Source organism: Alexandromys fortis, unplaced genomic scaffold (assembly GCF_014885135.2).
Source record: "Alexandromys fortis isolate MF-2015 unplaced genomic scaffold, M_Fortis_MF-2015_v1.1 scaffold_70, whole genome shotgun sequence".
In the NCBI taxonomy this organism is placed as follows: Eukaryota; Metazoa; Chordata; class Mammalia; order Rodentia; family Cricetidae; genus Alexandromys; species Alexandromys fortis.
Genome location: NW_026067955.1, coordinates 9003732 through 9022404, shown reverse-complemented (window position 1 = coordinate 9022404; position 18673 = coordinate 9003732). Strand labels below are relative to the sequence as shown.

The 18673-nt window shown below is 40.3% G+C and overlaps 1 protein-coding gene across 7 annotated transcripts in view; it reads right to left on the bottom strand.

The window, feature by feature from the left end:
- Positions 1 to 18673, bottom strand: part of Csnk1g1 (casein kinase 1 gamma 1) — a 116301-nt gene that overhangs the window by 55065 nt on the left and 42563 nt on the right. For 6 of the 7 annotated variants that reach the window (XM_050151891.1, XM_050151886.1, XM_050151887.1 and 3 more), the window contains one exon: positions 12727 to 12796. The exons of the other annotated variant lie outside the window; for it this stretch is intronic. Coding sequence is in view for 5 of the 6 variants with exons in the window: in XM_050151886.1 (XP_050007843.1) it covers positions 12727 to 12796 (70 nt within the window). In the remaining variant the exon portion in view is untranslated. The remainder of the gene's footprint in view (positions 1 to 12726; positions 12797 to 18673) is intronic. 7 annotated transcript variants of the gene reach the window in all.

Below are 18673 nucleotides of genomic sequence, written 5' to 3'. Positions count from 1 at the left end.
CATTCTAAAAATATAAGGGGGGGGCTGGAGAGATGGCTCAGTGGTTGAGAGCACTGACTGCTCTTCCAGAGGACCCAGGTTCAATTCCCAGCACCCACATGACAGCTCACAACTGTCTGAAGATCCAGTTGCAGGGGATCTGACACCTTCACACCAATACACAGAAAATAAAGTTAAATAAATCATAAAAAAATTAAAAAATATAAGAGGGTTTTAGGAAGCAAGTAAATTGCTATTTGAGTAGTGGTTACAAGGAATATATATCTTTCTCAATCTTTTAAAACAAACAAGCAAACAGATTCATACTATTCCTTTGGTGGGCCTGGAACTCTATGAAGACCAAGCTGGTCTCAAACACACAGAGATCTGCCTGCCTTTGCCTCCTAAGTGTTGGGATTAAAAGTGTGCACAACCATGTCTGCTTTATATAGTCTTTAAATAGAATGGAAAGAAAATTTTGTTTCACCAATTATACAGACCTTTGTTCTATAGTATGATAGTTTTTAAGATATTTGATCACCTCTAAAGGATTAACCTTGATGTACTAAGATAAGGATGGGGAGTGTCTGAAGGCTGTGTGAAACCTATGACAATCACTGAATTTACTCTAGTCTTTAGATTGGAATAAAACTTTCCCTAGTCTCAATTTCAAACAAGCATCCTCTAAAGCAGTGGTTCTCAACCTGTGGGAGATGACTGCTTTGTGGGTTGAATGGCCCTTACACAGGAGTCACCTAATACCATTGGAAAACACAGATATTTACAATTAACAACAGTAGCAAAATTACAATTATGAAGTAGCAAAAAAAATACTTTTATGGCTGGGGTCACCACAGCATGGAGGAACTGTACAAAGTGTCATAGCATTAGGAATGTAGAGAACACTGCTCTAAAAGTAATTACTATGTCCAATTCAATGTTCAAAAATTGGCTTTGATAATAAGGAAAACAGGCCAGCAGTAAGAAAGATAATATTAAGACAAAACAACGCAAAGCGTACAGCTTAGTGTTAAAGGGAAAAAAATAGGCACTGTAACATTAACCATTTTGCTTATATGAAAAATGAGCCTCACTGACAGGCTCTGGTGATCCACTCACTCTTCTAAATCTTTGCCTAGGACCATAATTCTCCATAAGTCACCTATGCATAAGCTAATTGGGCTTTTGTTTGTTTGTTCATTGAGACAGGGTTTCTCTGTAGCTTTGGAGCCTGTCCCGGAACTAGCTCTGCTAGACCAGGCTAGCCTTGAACTCACAAAGATCCTCTAACCTCTGCCTCCCTCCCCGAGTGCTAGGACTAAAGCGTGCACCATCACTGGCTTGCTAATTGGGTTTATTTCCAGAATTTTACCTTGTTTTTAATGCAAAACACAAATTCCAAGTAATAAATGTTGCCTTCACACTGAACAAATGCCTCCAGCTGATCTGAACTTTGCAAAAACAACACACTACAAGGGTGTCAATATTCTGTGTCACTGTGAGGTATGTACAGGTCAACAATTTCACAACATTGTACTGTAACTGAAAAAACTAACAATCTAAAATGTGTAAAATATAAGTGTTTTTTTCTCTTGCAAGAGAGCTTTTCCCAACTTTTACAAGTACTGGAAATTACAAAACTATGAGTGGCTTTTTATGACTTTCTTTTTTATAAACAATTTAAAACCATTTAAATTTAATCTTCTATCTGTCTGTCTGTCTGTCTGTGTCTGTGTGTGTGTGTGTGTGTCTGCAATGATGCTTGTACGGAGGACAGAGGACAGCTTTAGAGAATGGAGACTGAACTTGGGTCAGGTTTGCACAGGAAGCAATTTTTACCTGCTGAGACCTCTCTGCTCCTCACTCCTGGCCCAATTTTATCTCCTTTGAGACAGGATTTCAATATGTAGCCTCCTGAGTCCTGGTTTCGTAGACCTGTGTCATCAGGTCTAACTGAGTACTAAAGTGCAGAGAAGGGTCAGCTGGGGTTGGATCCAAAAGAGGAGCAAGTCTCTTACAGCATTATATGTAACTGTTTTGGCTTTTATCTGACTACATAGTAGACTTAATGAGTAAGATCCCAGTGTAAAAGCAATTTCTCAGTGTGCCTAATATTTGTAATGTTTTGACATGATAAAGTTACCTACAGTTACCTACACAGCTCATACCAGACAGATGCTTAATCTAGTTACATCCTCCCCACAGCCTCATAATATTTTAAATAAGTTTATAATTTTTAAACTAGTCCACATTTACAGCTATTCTGGGCATCCAGACTAACAACTCGCATGGCATATACAATCAAAGAATTCATTCTTATCCTACAGGGTTGGGTCTCAGATATCAGTTCTTTTCTTTGGCCAACTAACATAATTAATAAAGGGTAATGTCATGTTGTTTCATTCCTGGAATGACAGGTGGGAATTCATAGAACCACATTTTTTTTAAATCTATAGGTCTTTGCTTTAGACAAGAAAAAGCCATCTTATTAATTTTTATTTTATTAATTTTGTTTGTTATGAGACAGGACCTTAACTACATATCCTCAGTTTGCCTGAAGTTTACAATGTATACATACCACTTTATCCTTGAACTCATAGAAATCTGCTGGTCTCTGACTCCCCAGAGCTAGGAGTCGAGATGTGTGCCCACTATACCTGGCCAAATTCATTTTTCATCTTTAATTTCTCTCATTTGATTTTCCATATATAGCTGTTTTGCTGGCATGCATGCCTGTGCATCATATAATGCAGTACCCTTAGAGGCAGGAAAAGGGCATTGGATCTCCTGGGATTGGAATTAAAGATTTGGAGCCACCTGACATGGGTGCTGGGAACTGAACTTAGGTCCTCTGGGAGAACAGACTATAATGAGCCATCTCTCTAGCCCCATTTTAGGCTATTTTAACTCAACAAAACCAACTTGCAAGCTTTCTGGTATTTAATTTAGAAACAACCTCAATTAAGGTTTCTGTAACTTCAGTTCTAAAGGATCTGACACCTCACCTAACCTCAGAAGGTTCCTGCATGTACGTGCTACATATACATACACTCAGAGGTATACACATGAAAAATAATTACATTAAAAACAAATAATTAGTACCAAATAAGTGATTTATAACTTTTCAAGCTCAGTAAATAAAATAACCCTCTTCCCTGTACTCCCACCCAGCATCGGGCATGAGTCACTGATTGGACTTAAACACATCAATGTTCTTTAAACATTGGTTTACAGTTCTTCCTGGGTTGATACGCTATAATCTTAGCACTCTTGAGACTGGAATAGGAAGTCTGAGGCCAGTATGGGCCACATAGTTAAGTTCAGGTTGGGGAGAAATAGAATGATAGAGTGAACGTCTGTCTTTCTACACAACATAGGTAAATTTGGAATATCTCCTCTCTGCTCCCTCCCCATCAACTCCTGTCACTCACTCCCTCAGGAAAAGACAGTCACATATTGATTTATCTGAACCTTGTCCTATTATAGCTCAGAGCAGCTTTTCATGCAGCAATCTCAGGTTCTTGCTACTGACTCATCAACTCATGCACATGTATATTTAGGTTCTGCTCCCAAGCAGGGCAACTGTTGCATTGGTGGTGTTGCCTGTTCTGCAAAAGATATTCAAAAATATATCAGATATCTAACCGAGAAGATAGGACTGTATTTTTTTTGTCTTTATGTGAGGATTATATATTTAAAGCAGGCCACTTCTACAAAGAGGAGCAAGTCACAAAAGAAGAAAGCTTGACAAAGTCAAGTGTTAACCTCAACTCATCATTCAGAGAAGGAGAAAGCTGCTTCTCTTGATAGACATTTGCTTCTTCTCAGCTGATTCTTAACCAAGAGCAGCAGGATGAACACAGATTGTCGTCAAAGGGCAGCTTTCTGGGAGTACTCACTGTCCTAAGGCACAACAGTATACAGTGGTGCACAAGCTAGGGTTCTAAATGAGGGCTTTGCACATGATAAGCAAGTACTCTATCATTTAGCTACATCCTATTCCCACATAGTTGTTTAAAATGTCTTAAGACAGGTGGTAAAATGGTTTAACAGGCTGCTAAGCCTGATAACCTGGGTTACCTCACCAGGACCCACAAGTCAAAAAGATAGAACTTATTCCTCCTCTGACTCCACATGCACATGGTAGCATGCCTGTACATGCCCCCACCACACACCCTGCAGTGATGTCTGAATGAGATGTCCCCACAGACTCAAGCATTTCCATACTTGGTTCCCAGGTAGTCGCACTCAGGGGATAGAATTGGGAGGTGTGGTCTTATTGGAGGATGTATGTCACTGGGAGTAGGCTTTGAGAATTAAAAATACTGGTGTCTGTCCCAGTTCATTCTCTGCTGCCTGCCTACAATTTGAGATATGACCTCTGAGCTGCTGCTTCAGCCACCATGTCCGCTACGGTCATGCTTCTCTACTGTACTGGTGATGGGGCTTTTACTCTTCTGGAACTTCCTTCTATATGTTCCTTCATTCTATAAGTTGTCTTGGTCATAGTGTTTAATCGTAGCAACATAAAGTAACTAACACACACACACATACACACCCAAACAAGACATAATATTTATAACACATAACAGTATATAATTTGCATAACAAACATACTTTAAAATTTTTAAATGTTGGAGTAGGACAGATGGCACAACCATTAATGGACCTCAGTTTGGTAACTAGCACCCATGTCAGACAGCTCTAGGGAATTGGATGCCCTCTTCTGACCTCTACAGGTACTACACTCATGTGCACATACTCACACACACATACCTATAATTAAAAATAAAGAACAAGAGAGACGGCTGAATACTTAAGAATATTGGTTGCTCTTACAGAGGACCTAGGTTTGGTTTCCAGCACTCACATGGCAGCTCACAACAGTCTATAACTCCAATTCAAGGGGATCTGACTCTTGCTTCTGGCTCAAGGGTATTAGGCACGCATGTAGTGCAATACACCTATGTAGGAAAAACAATCTTGACACTACTATCTTCTTGTCATGTTAGCAACTATTTTCTCCCAGTTCTTTTTCGTTTTCTTTTATTTTTTTATTTTGGTTTTTCGAGACAGGGTTTCTCTGTGGCTTTGGAGCCTGTCCTGGAACTAGCTCTTGTAGACTAGGCTGGCCTTGAACTCACAGAATCTGCCTGCTTCTGCCTCCACAGTGCTGGGATTAAAGGCGCGTGCCACCACCGTCCAGCTTCTCCCAGTTCTTAAGTAATAGTCCTGGAAAACTTGTTCTTTGCTGTGTGGTGATGACTATAGGATCCCATAACCTCTGAAAAAGCTATCAGATAAAGACTAGAAAACCAACCTAAATTGGATCAGTAAATCAGTTCAAGCTGGGACTTAAAGACTCTAGCCAACCCAATGGTGTTTAAATTTAGAGGTAATTCTGTCTACCAAGACGGTGTCTTCTACCAAATGTTAGAAGAAGCTGAAAAGGATGGAAATGGGGAGAGAGGAGGAGATGAGGCAGGTAAACAGAAACTAAGGAGAAAGATGGAGGAAAAATATAAAGAGTATGAGTCAGGCAGTGGTGGTGCACGCCTTTAATCCCAGCACTCAGGAGGCAGAAGTGAGTTTGAGGCCAGCCTGGTCTACAGAGCTAGTTCCAGGACAGGCTCCAAAGCTACAGAGAAACCTTGTCTCAAATACCTGCCCCCAAAAGAGTGTGAGTGACAAGAAGAGTTAGATAGAAAGCCAGAGACAAAGTAGTTCTCTTTACCTCCAGAGGTTTCCAAGTTCTATGCTCCAATCCCTTATGATATGGCTATTTTTCCTTTCTTAGTTTTCTGACATGTCCCTACAGTCCTCTAGTAAGGCTAACATAACTTAAATAGTTAAATTACTTGCACTCAGAACAATGATGATGACCCCACACATATACTGCTCATCTGCCTCCTCTTTACCCAAGGTTTCTTAAGAGGTCATTGAATGATAGGCACTATACTAGATCTTTTTCCTACAGAGTAAGAGAGAAAAAAAATGAAGGAAAGACACACCAGAGTCTGCCAGTATGTAATTCTCTGACAAGAATAATACAATGAGATCCTACTTTAGGAAGGAAGGAAGGAAGGAAGGAAGGAAGGAAGGAAGGAAGGAAGGAAGGAAGGAAGGAGGGAGGGAGGGAGGGAGGGAGGGAGGGAGGGAGGGNGGGAGGGACGGAGGGAGGGAGGGAGGGAGGGAGGGAGGAAGGAAGGAAGGAAGGAAGAGGAGTTAGCAAAATAAAGGGCACACATGATGTAGAAAGGGACAAGAACAAATTTAATTATGCATGCTTGGGCAAAGTTTACAAAAATAACGCTACTACAAGTTATTTTGCAAGTGTGGCTGTTATATAAACTTTGCACTACTGCACAAAATACAGAGTGAATATAGCTGCATATTGATGTATTATATACACATATTAAACATATCCATTGAGCAAGAGCACATATACAAACCCACTTAGAACATACTTTAAAAAATTTAAGATTTCCAAAACTAATTTCAAGATTATCTGTACTTTTCACCTTTTATGCTAATTTAGATCCTAACCTCACACATGACTCTTACTGTTTCTCAATAGGTTTCTTTATAAAGAACTGTCACCCTTGAAATCCTAATGTTCTAAAAGAGATACCTATAAACTGATGTGATTTATGACAACTATTGCCTGGTTTAGTTATCTGAAGATATTATCTGGGTGCTATCCCAGGCCTGCTTGCTACCAAAGCCCTACAGTGGTAGACCCTTGGTATAGGGAACTTGATGAAGCAACCCACAGATGGGAAACTTACTGTCCAGCATTATTATCCTTGCTTTCAGTTTTTCAGTATTTTAATTAAGGGCTATGTCTTTGTGGATTACTTTCCTTTATTCTTCCAGCCAGAAGTCATGTTGGGAGGATGCTGGGAGTAGGGTTAGCTTGACTTTCTCCTTTATATTCTTCTGTCCCTGCTTAGCCCATGTTTGTTTGTTTTTCTTGTTCCTCAGTTCTCTTAGAGCAGCTTGTTGTTGGCTGGCAAGGGAATTTCTGGTGACTATAGTTCCTTAGTTACGTCTTAGTGATCCAACCAAATCAGTGTCTCCCCCCCTCAATTCTTCCTTGTGTATGTTTGTGTTTGTCCGTATGCATGTGTGGGGTGGATCTGGGTAGAAGGGAGGGAAGGGGCAGGATATGTGGAATCTCTAGGTTGTATGGGGAAGAAGGGGGCACAGTTAGTTCTAAGTGGGCTTTTATGGTACCTGTTGTGGGGGTAAGGAGAGGTTGGTGTCACACCATCTCCCTCTCCTCAGTCATATAGCTTGGACACCTGCTTTGACCTATGGCTGTCTGTTCCTGGGAAAGTTTTTGGAAGGTCATTCAGGAAAAAGTGGTCATACTGCCATCTGCCCTAGGGTTAGATCTGCAGACAGAGGCAACTTGTGGCTGGTCCCAGCCTATAGTGGGAAGTGGGAATAAAAGGATGAGGGCACAGAAGGGCTCCTTGGAACAGTACAGTATGAAGCTCTGGGAATCAGGAGGTGGAGAAGGACTAGGTGGGAGGACCTTCCAGGGAGGATGCAAGGGAAACTCACTGTTGTTGACATGACTGGGGTGGGTGGAAGTTGTCATTGCCAATTGAGCTACTGGGTCTAATGAATCGCATTCAGAATATTCAGTAGAGTTGACACTGTAAGGGTTGGGGAAACCCAGCTCATTTTTTCTTGGGGATGGGGGGAGGTAGGAGAATGCTCCTTCCTCCTAAGCCCTTAGTGTATACTGAGTTTTATTTTATTTATTTATTTGTTGTTTTTTTGAGACAGGGTTTCTCTGTAGCTTTGGAGTCTGTCCTGGAACTTGCTCAGTAGACCAGGTTGGCCTCAAACTCACAGAGATCTGCCTGTCTCTGCCTCCTGAATGCTGGGATTAAAGGCAGCGTGTGCCACCACCACCCAGCCCTGTGTACTGAGTTTTAAATGACAACATTCATTCTACTGACATCTTTGTCATAGGGTTACTATTGCTATGATGAAACACCATGACCAAAAGCAACTTGGGGAGTGTAGTGGTTTGAATAAAAGTGGTCCCCATAGACCCAAGGGAAAGATACTTTAGAAGGTATGGCCTTGCCAGAGTAGGTGTGACATTGTTGGAGAAAGTGTGTCACTGGGTGGGTGGGCTTTGAGGTATCGGATACTCAAGCCAGGCCAATGTGACTCAGTCTCTTCCTGCTGCCAGATGAAGAACTCTCAGCCTGCACATTGCCATGTTTCCCACCTTGATGACAAGGGACTAAACCTCTGAAACTATAAACCAGACCCAATTAAATGCTTTCCTTTATAAGAGTCCAAAAAAAATTCTTTGGCTATTTATAAGCTACTTATGTCTCAAGATCTGAAAAGTGATAGCTATTATAATTCAATTTGTTTTGCATCTATAAAGACTGGGGTTCGATCCTTAGCTCCCTCCTCCCTGAAATAAACCAACCAAACAATCCATCAAAACACTACAATATTTGTGTCTATATCTATATAGTATGTGTGTGAATATTCTCTATATATGTGCCCATGCTTGCTAGTGTACTATCAATAATTAAGTTATTTATAAACCATATTATAGGGGCTGGAGAGATGGCTCAGTGGTTAAGAGCACTGACTGCTCTTCCAGAGGTCCTGAGTTCAATTCCTAGCAACTACATGGTGGCTCACAGCCATCTATAATGAGACCTGGTACCCCCTTCTGACTTGCGGGCATACATGGAAGGAATGTTGTACACATAATAAAAAAAACATATTACACAAAAAGACTTAACAAAGAGGAGGTTTGGCTTGAAAGTAGACTCAGAGGTGTACGGTAAACAATAGCACAAAGCAGCTGAGATGAAAACCAAATGTGCACTATGAAAATTATAAAAAGGCAGATTTTTGAAACAAGATAGGTAATTCTAAGTATCTTTTAGTTTCCAACATTGAATTTTACACCTCAAGGAATGGTAAATGGTATGGCTAGATAGAAGTCAAGCAGATGCACAATTATTTATTAAGAAAATTCAAAAGAAGGGGTGGAGAGACGGCTCAGCAGTTAAGAGTATTTGTTGCTCTTCCAAAGAACTTGGGCTTGATTCCCAGGGCCCACATGGAGACTCACAACTATTTGTGACTCCAGTTTGGGCAGGTCTAAGACCTTTTTCTGGCCTCTGAGGGCAACAGGCGCACATGATGCACAGACATATATATAGTCAAACACTCATATTCATAAAATAAAAATAAATAAATCTAAAAATGTTTTAAAGAAAATTCAAAATCAATTCTTGCTCTAGGGCAGCAGTTCTCAATCTGTGAGTCACAACTCTTTGGGGGGGGGTGTCACATATCAAATATCTGGCCTATCAGATATTTATATTATAATTCATAACAGCAGTAAAATTACATTTATGAAGTAGAAACAAAATAGTTTTATGGTTAGGAGTCACCAATGTTATCATTCTGCTGATCTTCCCTGCTACCTGGGTACCCTGTCCGCTCTCTCTCTGTATGGCATATCTGTCTGTCTCTTGCTCACTGCGGGCCTCAGGTCAGTGTCATGAATGGTAACAACCACAACATGAGGAATTGTATTAAAGGGTCACAGCATTAAAAAGGTTGAAAGCCACTGCACTAAGGTAAATTGTAAACATTCCCAAAGTTTTCCTCATCATGGAAAAGCCTGGCCACTTGTTATTTGCAGAGAACAACACACACTCCAGTTATTTTAAGAGCACTGGGTAAAACTGAGTAGAGTTGTACACCTAACACTGAGTAGAGTGTTAACCCTAACACACAGGAAGTTGATAGAGAATGACTTCAAGTTCAAGAATAGCCTGAGGTACACAGAAAAACTCAAGGTCAGCTTAGGGTACTACCAAAACCAACCAACAACAACAGAAAGAAAGGGGCTGGAGAGATGGCTTAGCAGTAAAGAGTACTGGCTGCTCTTTCAGAGGACCCATGTTAGATTCCCAGCACTCACTGGGCAGTTGACAAACTGCCAGTAACCTTACTTCTAGTAAACCTGACACCCTCTTCTCGCACCAGGCATGCACAAGGTATAAAACATACATGCAAGCAAACACCCATAGACATAAATGTTTGAAAAGAAAAAAAGCTGTTGAGCAGTGGTGGTGCACACCTTTAATCCTAACACTCAGGAGGCAGAGGCAGGCAAATCTCTGTGAGTTTGAGGCCAGCCTGGTCTAGAAAGTTAGTTTAGGACAGTCAGGACTGTAACACAGAGAAACCCTGTCTTGAAAAATCAATCAATAAATAAATACATAAATAAAAAGAATAGAATAGAAAATAAGTGTGCAAGCTCAAAAGTGAAAAAAAAAAAAGAAGAACACTATTGAATTTCACAAAAAACATAGAAGATGCTGCAGAGATGGTTCAGTGGGTGAAGTACTTGTGTATAATCTAGTGATAGGGAACTCACTGGCCAGCTAGTCTAACCAAAATGGTGAGGTTTACTGAGAGATAGTTTCAAAACATAAGGTGAAGGGCAATAAAGGAAGACACACAACATCAACTCTAGCTTACATACACCAAAACCAAACAAATAATATTAATAAAATGCAGAAGATGTAACTTTTAGATGACTGCCCAGAAGAGACACGGGGATAAAAGCCAATAAAAGTCTTCCAGACAGTGAGAAGTGGCCTGAAGAGAACAGAGCCCTCCTATTCCCATTAGCAGCAAACAGACATACCAAAGGCAGGGCTTCTAGTTTTTCTTTGCTGCTTTCTTTTGTTGTTGCTGTAATTTTGTAAGGTAATTTTTGTAGCACCCCCCTCTTTTCTAATGTTCTTTGTGTAATGTTTCTTTACAGGGAATGTCCAAACCTTGAGACTACAGTGTTCTGTGTTTAGAAAGAGTGTAACTCCAACAGCACAGATTTTATTCTCATGTAAATAGCCTTTTCCACAGTTGAACAGAGAGTCTTGCACCTATCAGGTGCTCCACCACTGACCTATATGCTAGCTCTGTTTTTGCATTTTCAGATGATGTGGTCTCAAACTGTTGGGCTCAAGTGACCCTTTTACCTCAGTCTCCAATACTGTTAGGATTACAGATGTGAACCACGTGGCTTATAATAAAAAGAGAAGACTGGCCTGCTGTGGTGGCTCTGTCTGGAAGGAATTATAGAAGAAATAGTGGAAATTGGCCTGGTCACTTCCCCATGCCCACTCAAATATCTGCTAAGTTGGACCACGCATGTTTTAACCTATGTCTGCTATTTGTAAGATGTGTTTAAATGGTTTTTTTTTCATAACTAGGGTAAAACAGTTGTCACCCTGAAAATTTTGAAACTTACAACATTATGAGCCAGGTGTTAAGGCTCCCACTTGCAATCCTAGTACATGGGAGGCTACAGCAGAAGGACTACCATGAGTTCAAGCCCGGAATGGGCTACATAGTAAGTTTCAAGCCAGCTGTGGTGACAAAGTAAAACCCTATTTCAATCAAACCAAATCAAACTAGACCAGATAAATATGATCACACTAGGAAGAACACCAAAAGCAAAAACTGAGAAGCAGGTGTGGGGGTGCACACCTATAACCCAGCACTTAGAAGGTGACAACTGGAGCAGAAGGAATCTTGGCTAGCTTGGGCTTTGAATCCCTGTCTCAACCAACCAACATAGCCTTAGTATTCTTTGAGAATCTACAATGGATTCCAAAGGATAATTCATTTTTAAAAATGTATGCATCAAATTCTATGAAGTCTTAAACCATACAATTATAGAGGTTACACATGTAGTAATTCTATTACGAAATAATACAGAAATGTCAGAGAAGAATCAAGTACAGGAAGAAATAGTTCAAGCTAGAGATAAGCACTTTGGGCAAATAAGTCATCATATGGAAGAACTAACTGTTTCATATGGAGAAAAACAATGGAATAACTAGAAATGATCTGGAAGCCCTGACTTACAATTTGAGTGTTATTGTGAACGTACAATGTTTCTCAATGAATATAGTCTAGCTATATATGGAAAAATAGTATATGCAGATATTTATTTATAAACAAACAACAAAATCCCATCAATTTTATTCTCAGGCTAGAGAAACAAGTCTTAAGTTAAACACATATTGTGAGAACTTAGTTTCCAGTTAGAATTAAAAAAATTCTACTTTATTATTATTTTTATGTGTGTGTGTGGTACATATGTCTGTGCAACATATGTGAGCCTGGTGCCTGAGGAAGCCAGAAGAGGATATGGAATCCCCTGGAACTGCAGTTACAGATGGTTGTAAGCCACCATGTGGGTACTGGAAATCAAAATGGGGTAAATCCCCTGGAAGAGCAGCCAGTGCTCTTACTGCTGAGCCATCTCTCCAGCCCATACATGACTCTTGTAAATAAACAAAACAATGAGTAAAATCCCAGCATTGCATTTTAGGATTTATTTCAATCAAAGCTCTAAAGCACAACATGCAAATGACCAATCCTTTTCCCTCTGGTATATAAAGGGACAAATTTCAAATCATCATAACATGTGTGTTTTAAGCAGGTGAAGAAAACACTAAAGGTTGACCTGTGGCAGGGTCACAACACTAACAAACCCCTTGTAACTGCACCTCCAGGACCAGAGAACAAGCAACGTTTGGTGGGTCACATAGATCACCTATCCAAAACTAGGGAGATAAATGGTCTAGGAAAGGAGGCAAACCAGACAAACTTAATTAAGGTATCAACTAAGTAGTGTGTTAAATAATGGGAAGAAATAAAGGGACTTACCTGCACTGCCAAGCTGTTTATAAAACCTGTACTCTAAATGAAGTTGTGGAGCACGTGATTTTATTGGTTCCTGAAACCCAAACAGAAAAACTGTGGTCAAATTTCAAGAAATGGGCTTTTTTTTTTTTCCAATCTTAGACTTTTCAGAATGAACAAGGCTAAGATCCTTTCATGTTTCTGAGATGATCTGCACATGACAGAATAGGCCCTTTATAAAAAAAACTACAACAACCACCACAGCTAAAACTCCTTGAACTTGTACACTCAACTAGGATGCCTACTATCAAAGCAGAAGGGTAGTGTCAGTACTATGGAGAAACTAGAACCATTCTGTGTTGCTAGCCTTAATTGAAAATGGTGCAGCTGCCATTACGTCCACTTTTCCAGCACAGGAGAAATGAAGTCAGGAAGAGGAGGTGTGCAAGGTTATACTTGGCTACATATCAAGTTCAAAGAAAGCTTAAATTACATGACAGCCCACCTCAGAGAACAAAATGAATGAACGGATGAATGAAATGAATGGTACAATAGAAAATGTAGTCAATCAATTCTACTTCTGGGTACAACTCAGAAGCATGTGCCACCACAAACGGTTTTATGTGGTGAGGAGAATCAAAGTCAGGATTTCATGCATGCTAGGTAAGCATTCTACCAACTGAGTTACAGCCCGGCTCTTCAAACATTTGATATGGGAGTGATTTCTTATTAATAAAGAAACTGCCTAGGCCCATTTGATAGGCCCACCCTTAGGTGGGTGGAGTAAACAGAACAGGATGCTGGGAGAAAGAAGCTGAGTCAGGAGTCGCCATGATTCTCCCACTTCAGACAGCCGCAGATTAAGATCTTCTCTGGTAAGCTACCTCGTGGGCTACACAGATTATTAGAAATGGGTTAGATTAATATGTAAGAGCTAGCCAATAAGAGGCTACAGATAAAGGGCCAGGCAGTGTTTAAAACAATACAGTTTCCGTGTAATTATTTCGGGCATAAGCTAGCCATGCGGGCGGCCGGGTGCCGGGACGCAGCCCTACTGCTCCTAATTCAACAAACATTTATCATATTTTTGTAACAGCAATATTTGAAAACTTCTATTTCAGAATACTCAATAAATTATTGTTATCTAAAAGAAAAAAACCAGTCCATTGACGGGTGGTACACACCTTTAAACCCAGCACTCGGGAGACAGAGGCAGGTAGATCTCTGTGAGTTGGAGGCCAGCCTTGTCTACAAGAGCTAGTTCCAGGACAGGCTCCAAAGATACAGAGAAACTCTGTCTTGAAAAACCAATCAACCAAACAAACAAACAAACCAACCAAACGGTCTACATTTTTCTTAGGACACAGAATCTATAAATCACAGAACTCAGAAGCTTCTTTCAAATTACCTAATTCATCCACACTTTGCTTTTAGGAAAGTTTAAGCTAAATAAATTCAGACATTGAATATTTTATATCTTCAAGGAACTCCACAAAAGACAAACTCACAGGTTCCACAATCACTAGAACTGAGCTTTGTGTTTCCCATGATTATCATAGTTAATTAAGAGAAACGCACATAACAACCTGATAGTCACTTGACTGCTCTCTTCAGATAGAAGAACCACTCTTCATTTGATTACGTCATCTACTTTATCACCAACAAAGTAGCCAGTTACAGAATGTGTTTAATAGCAAAATCACCAGCAATAACTTCATGAGAAACAGAGGGGACAAAATGAGATGAAATTAGAGCAAGAAAATTACTGCCCAGCTCCAGAGAGATAAATCCTTCAGCTAGTCTCTTGAGCACATGACTGAAAACTATTCAAGCAAATATGGCTTCAGGACCTGTTCTGGAAGCATGAAGAACAGAAAGTCTGCCAAACATACAAACAGCAGTTTAGAGAAAAGCAGCAAGATAACTTGCTAAGTAGCTGAGAATGATCTTGAATTCCAGATCTTTCTCTACTTCCAATACCTCTTGTGTACTGGGACTGCAGCTGTGAAACAGACAGACACCTTACTGGTTTTTGTTATTGCTGTTTTTCAGGGCGGGGGGTGGGGGGCTTGATCTCTCATTCTACAACCCAAGCTAGCCTAGAACTTTCAGTGATCCCTTTGCTTCACCTCCCAAGGGCTGAAATTACAAATGGGAACCATCACATCTGGTTACTTTGTATATATGTTTAAGATTTATTTTTACTTATGTGCATGTGTTTTGAGCTCTGTACGTATGTATGTATGTACATGTACATAAGGTTAGAAGAGGGAGCTGGCTCCCCCCAGACTGGAGTTCCAGGTAGTTGTGAGTTACCTGACTTGGGTACTAGAAACTAAACTACAGTTCTTTCCAAGTACTTTACTGTTTGCTCAGCCACATCTGCACTCCCTACTTGCATACTTTAAGTAGTCTTCAGTTATTTATGATGATGATGATGTGTGTATAGGGGAGGAGTACATGTGCCACAGTGTGTGTGTGTGTGTGTGTGTGTGTGTGTGTGTGTAGGTCGGAGGACACTTTGGGGAACCTTCCACATTTAGGCAGGTTCTGAGTATTGAACAGAGGTTATCAGGACTTCATGGCAAACATATAAATGCATACAGCTCTACTTTATAAATTTTTAAATGTTCTTAAAATCTAAAGAAACAAGAGCTACAATGAAGATCCAAACGAAGTAGAATTGAGGTGTTAGCACAAGTCTTCAATCCCTGCACATGGGAGGCACGAGCAGGCAGATCTCTGGGTTTGAGGCCAGTCTACAGAGCCAATTCCAGAAAAGCCAGAGCTACACAGAGACCCTGTCTCAAACAACAAAAAACAAACAGCAGTACCAAGTTTCCTGCAATTCTGTAGTAGATGTTGATTGCCTATGAACAGAGAGCTGGCCATCTGCCAGAATCACAGCTATTCTGGAACATGCACGCCTGCCTGAAATCCTAGATCAATGGCAGATGGCTGTCTTATACAATGAAAGGAGATCAGTTACTATTGCTTTATGTCCCTTGAATAAGCTCAACAGCAAGGGATGAAACCCACAGCTAGAACTGCTATACTCTAAACAGGAATTCTCATTTCAGCCTTTCCTTCCTGCCTTCTTCCATCTTCTATCCTTCCTTTGATCCCAGGACCCCACCTATATTATAGTGGCACTCTACAACTGAGATATAACCCCAACCCCAAATTCTATTTTTTATATTGCCCACACAAAGCGGAATAAAGCCTAATAAAGGCAACTGAAGAAAAAGTGAAATGTCTGTCAATGGTATTACTAATGTTATAGAAACATATCTATATAGACCAAAGTGGTAAGAATGTGATAGAAGAAATCTAGACAGAAAGCCTCAAAAGAAGCCTTGAAAAATAATGTCAAAAATATAGTAGTAAAACAGAAATTTAAAGGTGCAAGTTTTTACATTATTTTGGGGTGGTTTTTTTCCCCAAATGTTATTTTGTTTGTTTTTAGCTTATTGAAACAGGGTCTCACTGTACTTACTATATAGTTCAGGCAGGCCTCAAACTTAAAATACTCCTACCTCCGCTTCGACAGTGCTGGAATTACCAGGGGCCACTAGCACACTTTGTTTTAAGTGTTTTGAGGAGTATTTCTTCTTGTTCAGTAGCTTGTGTAGGAGGTCCTTCTGTATTTGTGTTGATTTCATTGGTTAAATAAAGAAGTTGCCTTAGCCTTTTAATAGGGCAGCCCTTAGGTAGGTGGAGTAGACAGAACAGAATGTTGGGAAGAAGGGAAGTGTGGCAGACACCATGCATCTCCTACCCGAGACGGATGTTGGTTAGACTCATGCCGGTAAGCCATGACCTCATGGTGAACACAGATTAATAGAAATGGGTTAATCAAGATGTGAGAGTTAGCCAATAAGAGGCTAGTGCTAAAAGGGCCAGGCAGCGTTTAAATGAATACAGTTTCTGTGTAATTATTTCGGGGTTAAGCTAGCCGGACGGTGGGACACAGCCCGCTGCTCTCCTTACTACAAGTAGCCTCAGATAATTAAAGATTATTCTGTGTAAAAAAGAAGTCAAACCACAAATGCACTAGAGTATACCTTCCCAGAACTAAATTTCTTTACAAAAAACAAGTAGATAAACCCTTACTTGATCATCTTAAAAGATATTTGACCTGCATCACTACATGTGCTCTTTCTTTGTTTCTCTCTCTCTTCTTTTTTTTTTTTTTTTGTTTTTTGTTTTTGTTTTTTTGAGACAGGGTTTTTCTGTTGCTTTGGAGCTTGTCCTTGAACTTGCTCTGTAGACCAGGCTGGCCTCGAACTCACAAAGATTCACCTGTCTCTGCCTCCCGAGTGCTGGGATTAGAGGTGTGCGCCACCACTACCTAGCCATTCTACTTTATTCATTACCTGCTCTATTTCTTCAAGAATTCTAAGTCAAAGACAAAAAGAAACAAGTATAGTTGCACAATAATCCCAGCACCGAGGGCGCTGAAACACAAGAGCTGCCATAAATTTACAATCAGTCTGGCTACCCATTGAGAACTGGGTCATTCAGGGCTGAAAAGTGAGCCTATCTCAACAAAACAAAACAAAAAAACCAGCAGGCATGTGTGTGCTGGTGACATAGGTTGGTGGTAGAGTGCTTGTCTAGCATACATGAAGTCCTAGATTCAAGCTCTATTACAACAACAAACAACAAAAATAACCCCAAACCCAAACATAGTGGCACAAACATGAAGTTTCAGCACTTGAAAGGAAGCAGGAGGATCAGGATACCTCAGGTATACATTGAGTTTGAGTTTAAGGCCAGCGTGAGTTACAGGAAACGCCTCAAAAAGGGGAACAGAGCCCAGAGAGTTCCAAAGGCGCCGTTTGTCCTAAGTCCTGATACTCGTCCTCTCCTTTGTAGAAAAACTAATATGGCAACTGCTACTCTTTCAGAAAAGAACCCTAACAACCCACAAATTGACAAGCTAAAGAAGATAAAAAGACTAAGTAAGGCTATAGGGAATGTTTTGTGGGTGTTTTGTTTGTTTCTTGAAATAGGGTCTCAAGGCACAGAACAGCCTCTAAGTAGGTGTATATCTTACCCACCCCTTGATGTGGGATTCCCCTCTGAATGCTGTGAATACTGTTGGTTAATAAAGAAGCTGTTTCAGCCAATGGCTTAGCAGAACAGAGGTAGGTGGGGAAAACTAAACTGAATGCTGGGAGAAAGAAGGCAGAGTCAGAGGAAGCGAAGTAGCCCTGACGGAGACAGACACTGGAACTTTACAAGGTAAGCCACAGCCTAATGGCAATACACAGATTAATAGAGAAGTGTTAATTTAAGATATGAGTTAGCCAGAAATATGCTTAAGCGATTGGCCAAACAGTATTGCAAATAATATGGTTTCTATGTCATGATTTCAGGGCTGAAGAGCAGGGAACAAACAAGCGGCCTCCTACAACAACCCCTCCTCCCCAAATTATTGGGATTACAGGCATGCAGCATTATAAATAGTTTGACAACATTTTGTTTAGTTGAGGCAGGGTCTCACTGTGTAGCCCTGGCTGACCTGGAACTCACTATGAAGACCAGTCTGGCCTTGAACTTACAATGAACTTACATGCTTTTGCCTTAAACTCAAACTCAATATAATCCCAAGGATGACACTGACCTCCTGATCCTTTTGCCTCCTCCTTTAAGTGGTGGAATTAAAAGCATGTGCTGAAAAGCATGTGGAGTCATACCTGGCTTAATAGGTTTTTAAAGCAATGGTTCTCAACCTATGGGTCATGACCCCTTTGGCAAACCTCCCTTTCAAAAAATATTTATGATTCATAACAGTAGAGAAATTACAGTTATGAATTAGTAATGGAAGTAATTTTATGCTTGGGGTAACTATAGTATGAGAATTGTATTAAAAGGTTGTAGTGTTAGAAAGGGTGAGAACCACTGTTTTAAAACATCAATGAGATGGTCAGACTTGGTTTTCTGTTGGTAAATAGACCAATAAATG